This window comes from Stegastes partitus, unplaced genomic scaffold, assembly GCF_000690725.1.
Source record: "Stegastes partitus isolate 25-593 unplaced genomic scaffold, Stegastes_partitus-1.0.2 Scaffold593, whole genome shotgun sequence".
Taxonomy (NCBI): Eukaryota; Metazoa; Chordata; class Actinopteri; family Pomacentridae; genus Stegastes; species Stegastes partitus.
In genome coordinates, this window is record NW_007578324.1 from 254,591 (window position 1) to 262,157 (window position 7,567).

General features: G+C 41.4%; 1 protein-coding gene across 1 annotated transcript in view; it reads left to right on the forward strand.

The window, feature by feature from the left end:
- The first annotated feature begins 2,000 nt into the window (after nt 1-2,000).
- Nucleotides 2,001-7,567, forward strand: part of apobb.1 (apolipoprotein Bb, tandem duplicate 1) — a 20,888-nt gene continuing 15,321 nt past the window's right edge. The window contains exons 1-11 of the mRNA XM_008289115.1: nt 2,001-2,055; nt 3,542-3,574; nt 3,693-3,805; nt 3,931-4,076; nt 4,165-4,312; nt 4,417-4,569; nt 5,523-5,647; nt 5,764-5,849; nt 5,943-6,387; nt 6,506-6,620; nt 7,407-7,557. Coding sequence (XP_008287337.1) covers nt 2,001-2,055; nt 3,542-3,574; nt 3,693-3,805; nt 3,931-4,076; nt 4,165-4,312; nt 4,417-4,569; nt 5,523-5,647; nt 5,764-5,849; nt 5,943-6,387; nt 6,506-6,620; nt 7,407-7,557 — 1,570 coding nt within the window. The remainder of the gene's footprint in view (nt 2,056-3,541; nt 3,575-3,692; nt 3,806-3,930; nt 4,077-4,164; nt 4,313-4,416; nt 4,570-5,522; nt 5,648-5,763; nt 5,850-5,942; nt 6,388-6,505; nt 6,621-7,406; nt 7,558-7,567) is intronic.

Sequence of the window (7,567 nt, forward strand, 5' to 3'; positions counted from 1 at the left end):
GGCATTTAGAGCAGCATGGGGATTAAATCTAGAATAGGCACAAATCATCTACAGTCATCCTCAGATGTGTTCATAGCCTCCCATTAAAGAAGGAAAAACACAGCTGTCAGGGAAATAAGCTGACAAAAGTAACAATAAATAAAACTTTAATGAACATCGTGACGTTGCTTTTCAATTGTGGTTCAACAGAAATATAAAAAAACAAAGAAAACAAAAAGCAAACCAGCATGATGGGACCCGTGAACAAATAGTTTGACCCTCTGAGCCAATCAAAGGTGTTTTCTGTTGCTCTCAGTCAGACTTCTGCACCTGCTGACTTCAGCAAAGTGCTCTCATTTGTCAGTTTTGCTTGTTTTTTTAAATTATTCTTTTCAACCACAATTCAAAAGCAATGTCTCATTTCAATAAATTATAATTTAGCAAATTTTTATTTATTATTACTTTATTCAGTTTCTAGTTATTCGAGTGACTGTTGTGAATTTTGCCTTTTCTTTAATGGAAGAGGGATGAATGCATTTGACAGTATGAAGCTGTGACAGCTTAATGTCTAAAGTGCTAAAGAAATGCAAAGTGCTCCGAGGCTCGAGCCCCCTTTGGACTCTTTCTGTGTACATGTCTGTCAATGCAAACACTGTCAGTATCTAACAAACTTTAAAAAAAAAAGACCTGATTGGAATATATTGCAACAGATCATTACACAACGTTCACATGTAGTTATGTGATCAATGTGCAGAAAAAAAAGAAATGTGTGTTCTCTGCATGGTGACATTAAAACTAAAAATTAAATCTCACAAGAGCTCATCCGAGGTTATCGTTTTTTTTATTTATTCATTGCATGTGCTCCACCTGTCACACACTGAACTGCACTTCCAATTCAAACAGCAAATCAAGCTCTGCAACAACCTTTGAATGTTTGTAGAACAAAGTTCATTATTTATCCTAAATCAAAGTTTGGCAAATATTTTCTGTGTTTTCATTCTGAGCCGTGGAGCCACAACAACAAGCGTCTACGTCTCTGTCAAGCCGCTGCGCCGTGAGTACTCAGACTACCATTCTTTTTAAAGCCTTTGCAGCATTCTCATTTAAAAACGCTGGTTATCGTCCGAGCGCGTGCAGCGTTGGGTTCAGTAAATGTGCTTCTGTGATGGTACCTGTACGGCCAACCAGCACTAAAGGACTAATGCAGCATTTACATCACAGAAGAAACGTTACTGAAAGGTGTTGGTTTGTTTCTCAGTCAGTATTATCAACGGACAAAGCAGCTGATAAGTTTATCGTCTTCTTCACATCTGGAAGGACTTTGTGTTGCGAGCATGCTCTGATCACTCACTGTTCACTAATGAGTGTCCATCTGTGACCTAATTCAGACCGCAGAAGTTCAAGAATGTTGACTCCTGCCTTAAACGTATCCCCGTGTAACATCCCGTCAGCTCTGTTTTAAGATCCGGTGAAATATTTTACTCTGATCTGGAGGTCAAACCCTTTATCTCGTGAATGTTCACGACGGATTGCAGCAAATCGCAAGAAATAGAGTCATTCTGTGTAAATCAGAGAAAGAGCAGCACGAGAAACCGCCCTGGACGTGACTGCAAAGAGTCAAATCGCTGCTGCTCTTCATGATTTATATCAGAAGCAGGGAAGCGTAATAAAACCAGATCATTTGATAAGACGTTCTCTCATCAGTTATCGCGTCCCATCCACAATCCTACATCCGCTCCCATAAAGTGCATCTTCAACGCAGGCAGAAGAAGAAGTTTTTGACACAATTGATCAGTTTTGTAAGCCTGTTCCTTGATCTATAAGTATCTTTGCAAACCTTTTGCCTTTGTCCCTCCACACAGGAGGGTGGGGTGGACTTTGAGCGTTCAAAGCTCCGTCTGTGCCTCCCAGTCCCCCGACTGAGCCCAGCTGAGGGTATAAAAGCCTCAAGCTGAGGCTGCGAAATCAGTCTCGCCTGAGTACTCGCCAACCCCAAGGAAGAGAGCTTCAACGAACCCATCATGGGGGACTCAAAGCTCTGCCTTTTGCTGCTCCTCAGCACATCCGCCTTGACTTGTGAGTAGTCCTTAAAATGTCTGCTATCAAAAAAAATAAATCATGTTAACGCTGATTGAAAGCTAGAACGGCATTTGAGGAGTTTGATTTCATCTGTTTCACTCCACATTATGTAAAAAGAAATGTGGGATGGAAGTTTTTCCTTTTTCATTTGCAGAATAATTTATTTATTTGAAAATACACAAAAATATTAATAAAATTCAAATACTCTGTGACCAAGTCTAATGTAAAACAACAACAAAAAGTGTACAAATACTCCTAAAGTTCATATTTCTGTTTTTTTAAAGAGAGAAGATTTTTGACACAAATAAATTGCTAAAATTTATTTGCAAATTTATTGTAATTTCACAGATATTTCCTGTCTATCTAATAGATGACCTCTTCTATCTAGTTCACTGTTTCACTGCAAATTTTGTTCTGAATTTCTGCATGTTGCTTTTAGTTGAAAGCAAAAATACAGACACTACAAAAAGAAGGAATTCAATTTGTCCATTTTTATTTATAACTTGTTTTTCTCCACTAAAATAAACAAAAAACCCACAAAATTATTAATAAAATTGCAAAAATATAAAATACAAATTAAAAACATTTAACCCCAAAATGTATATTTAAAAAAAAAATAATAATAATAATTTTTTTGGCACTTAAAAAAAATGCAATCGCCAGCTTATAGTAATTTTATAAATAGTTTCTATCTAATACATGAAACTGCCTGTTTTCTGTTTTTTAATTCAATTCAATCCAATTCAATTTTATTTGTATAGCGCATATTTACAACAGCAAGTCATCTCATAGCGCTTCATGGTGAAAAAAGACAATATTGCTTCACTTCAGGCACATATGGTCTCAGCAGGGATGGAAGAGCAGAAAGTAATTCAGAGTGATTAAACTCTGAGGATCATATTGAAGGCCTGTACTGCATATTGCTTGTAGTTAAATGCTAAAATTGTACAGTGCTTTAAAAAAAAAAGAGAGAAGTTGTTTTTTTTGGCTGTTTGTTTTTTTGGGTTATTTCTGAAATACACAAAAAAATATCAATATATTTGCAAGATAGCCCCTGATGATGTCTAATAAAGCAATTTAAAATCACAATAATAACTGTAAATAACTAATTTTCCATTTATTTATAAAGGAAGTCTTTTGGCACAAACTGTTAAAATTCATGTGCAAATTAATCCTAACTTTACACAAACGTCCCTCCTATAAAACTGTCAGTCCATCGTCCAGCTGCACCAGTGCTAGCCCGCTGTGTCCCTGCAAATCCTGTAAACTGTACTGAATTTCTTTAAAGGTGTAACATAATAAAACCTAAAGCATGTCTGAATTTATCAGAAGTGAAACGCTATCCTGTTATCTGTGGAGCCGTGCTACGATAAGAATGATCCTCCAGCGCTGAGGGACGAGTGTAGTTAAAGTATTTTTTTATGTTATTTTTGACTTGCATCACATTTACTAAAACCTAAATGATATGTTTCTGTCTGAACAGTTGCCCAAGATGATGATCAGTCGACCTGCCTGCGTAAGTTACTGCTTCTGTGCTCATCAAGAAGTTTAAGTTCAGTGTTTACACCCAGTCTGTACATTTACAATCATTTCATGGGACTGATTGAAAGTTTCCTCTCGTCTCTCTCCTCTAGTGGCCAAACGGTACAAGACCCTGCACAAGTACGAATACCAATACGAAGCCGAATCTCTGAATTCTATCAACGGAGCCTCACCGCTCCAGAACGGACCCAAGGCTTCTTGCAAGGTACGAGAAAACATATGTTTAAAAAAAACAAACTGTGATGCTCATGTTTTACAGTGATCATGAGACTCTCTTTGCTTCTCATGTATCTGAGAGAGTAAAAGAAAGACATTTACCTTCTATCCCAGGTTGAAATCGAAGTGCCTCAGACGTGTAGCTTCATCATCCGCACCACCGGCTGCCAGCTGAACGAGGTGGTGGACGTGAGCGCAGAGGGTAACCCTGTGTTCGCTCCCGCACCCAGCTCCGACGCCTTTGCTGCTGAGATGGAAAGGTACGTTAGGCCTTCAGAATCACTTCAAATGCTGACATTTGTGGTGAGTCTGCACTGAAAACTAATCAAAACACACGTTTTCTTCCAGATATCCCCTGAAGGTCGTGATCGAGGGCGTGTACGATGTGAAGCTGTACCCCGAGGATGGCGAGACAACGACCATCCTGAACTTTAAGAGGGGTATCATGTCCGCCCTGGCTGTGCCTCTGCTGGAGGAAGAAAAGAACAAGAGAATGGTACGATGGTTTACCTTCAAATCAAACATTACACCACAAACTTATGAAGCACATCACAAACATGTAATTATTCCCACTAATGAGCTTTAAAATCTTCATTTTAGCCCACTATCCACGGCAAGTGCAAGACCTACTACACCATCAACGCCAGAGAGGATATCGCAACCGACATCAGCCTGGAGAGGGATCTGTCCAGATGCGACAGGTTCAGCCCAATCAGAGATCACACCAGCCCTCTGGCCCTCATCTCTGGCATGGTAAGGCGCTCCAAAGACACGGTGTGAAGTGAAAGTTTAGGACAAGTCAGGGGAGCTTTAGTTACGTCTGCTGTGTCATAAAGCACTTAATGTTTGGACCAAGCTGGAGCTACAGTTATAAAGAAACAGCTGGATAACTTTCAGCTGGAATAACGACAGGAATGTTCCCACAACGTTAGCTCACGTTAGCTGCAAGTTCTAATACTGTTTTAATCTAATGCGGAAGAAACGTTTTAAGGATGTTCAACATTTCAAATAAAGCTCCTACGGGGTTAAAAGTTAGGACATAATGTTTCAGCTGGAACTTTCAGAGAATGTTTGGAGGATGTTGTCACGGTTGACAGCTCGTGTTATGTACATGACAAGAAATATAAAAGAAATGGGATCTTGAGAGGGCTGCAAGGTGGTTCGGTGGTCCCGGTGAGGACACCCGGGATCTTTCTGCGTGGAATCTCCATGTTCTCCCCGTGCAGCGTGGGTTCTCTCCGGGTTCTTCCTCCCACAAGGTCCAGAAACATGCTGAGGTTAACTGGTGATTTTAAATTGTCCGCAGGTGTGAATGTGCTTGGTTGTCTGGTTGCCTTCGCCCTGAGTCAGCTGGGATAGACCCCGACCCCCCATGCGACCCTAGTGAGGATTAAGCGGTGTGTAGATGATGGACGGATCTTTTGTTACATGCTGACAAAAGATGTTCTCAAAGCGAGATCTAGCGAATCTTCTCAGAAACCTTAATGGAACTTTATTCTGCCACTTAAGAAGGACTTTACGAGAACTTTCTGGGAGCAAAACTTTCCCAAAATGTCTTCTGAACAAAAACTATCTAGCTGGGGAAGCAGTGTTTTAAAGAAGCAGATGAAGGGAACAGCTACAGAAAAAACAACTCTACATGAAAAATGTTCCTAAATAGTTCAAAACAATCCAGAATGCTAACATCATCATCCGTCTCCTTTCAGCACTATCCTCTTGCTCAGCTGGTCAGAAGCTCCCAAACCTGCAACTACAAGTTTGACAACGAGAAAAAACACATGACCTCTGGCTCCTGCACTGAGAACCACATCCTCATCCCCTTCTCACACAAGTAAGTCACACCTTGGACTAGACTCTATGAAAGACTCGGTCCTGTAAGTGTACGCACTGATATGTGTTGTCCAAATGATTTACATGATTCTAAACATGAGTTCTATCCTCCTACAGGGGGCAGTATGGAGTTACCAACGTTGGAAAGCAGGAACTGACTCTGGTTCAGGTTGTTCCCCACAACGACAGAGTCTTCGACCGCAGTAAGCCCTTTGTTCAGGCTGCATGTCTCTGGTTGGAGTTTCCACATCAAGTTATCACTGACTTCTAATAACTTTGCTGCTTGTGTGTTGCAGGTGACATCATGAAGGAGCTTCACATGGATGCTGTTGAGGACAGGAGCGTTGTCCAGGATAAAGACGCTGCTCTGAATCTCCTGAGAGAACTGGCCACTCTGCCCGAGACCGACGGCGACAGGAGGGCCCAACTCTTCCAAAAGCTGGTCTCCATGGTCCGGGGAATGAAGACCCAGACCCTGACTCCTGCCATTCCCGAGGCTCTTGAAGTGTCCCGCGTCCTGACCTACCAGGTTCTGGCTCAGTGTGGAACCCCCGAGTGCAGCAGCGCCATCATGCAGATCCTGAGGACCTTCGACAGCGCCTCCCTCGAGGTCGACGCTGCGGTTTTCGCCATGGGAATCATGTCCAATCCCTCTGCCCTCCTGATCAATGACTTGCTGCAGATGGCCAAATACAAGACCAGCAAACCCATCATGTACGCCCTGAGCAACGTTGTCAAGAGGTAAGTTAACCAGATTCCATTCTAGGTAGATTTTCTCAATGATTTTGGAGTGTGGAGGGTGTAAAATAAGCTACACAGGCTTTATTTTAAGCTTTTTTTCTCTCTCTCTCGCTAACAGGTTTTACAAACTGGAAGGAAAACTGATCCCTGAGATTTTCTCTGTTGCTGAGTTCATGGCTGCCCAGCTGGGCGACTGCACTGGAGACAAGGACGAGACCTTCATGAAGCTCAGGGTAGGCACTCCAACATTTCACCCACAGGACAGTCACAGAATGAAAACGAGAGAGTTTTTGTTCTGCAACCTAGATCTACCCCCAGTAGAGTCTGTGCAGTATCAGCATTCTTAACAGCCATATTTACTATTCATGAAAGAATCTCTGAAATGTCATTATTTTCCACATTCAGAGGAATCTGTGCAATATTTGTGTTTCTACATGTGGAAGAATCTGTACAATACCAACAGTACTGATGAGTTTTTCTTGTTTAGCTTTTAATTTTTCTTTACATCTTTCATCTCCTTTGCTGTGGTAACGCTGCACATTTCCCTGCTGGGACAATAATTCAAGCCTGTCTTACCGTAAATCTGGGCTTGGCATGAAGTTGTCTAGCACTTTATTCCCTAAAAGTTGTTAATACCTCAAACTGCTTTTGGCTTTGGCAGCAACAAGTACTTAGAAGGAATATGCTCTCGCTCCTAAATATCAGAACGGTGTGATTGTGACTCAGCATTTGGTGGTTATTTAGCCTAAATAGTAACTTTGCATTTGCTTTTTTTCATTTGTATATTTTACAAATTGACATAAACGGTGCTTTCAGTGTACAGAGCCCTACAGTGCAACCTAAAGCAACAGAAGCAAATGGCAGAAATTATCTTTAAAAAAACAGAAAGCATGATATATATTTGAAGGACGGACTGTCAAAACAAAACATCAAACGTCATTTGATGACCACCCAAAGCATGTTGGAGTTTCGATTCTGCAGAATGAGGAGGATGATGCCTTCTTTTCTTTTTATCTTAGGTGATTGGAAACATGGCTTCAGCTGTGATCCCTGCTGGTCCTGCACTCAGAGGCTCTGTGATGCAGTGTGTGAACCAACCTGCAGCTTCTCCAGCTGTGCAGCAGGCTGCCATCCAGGTGTTCAGGCTGACCCCCGTCCCTGCGGAGGCAAGTCAAACAAT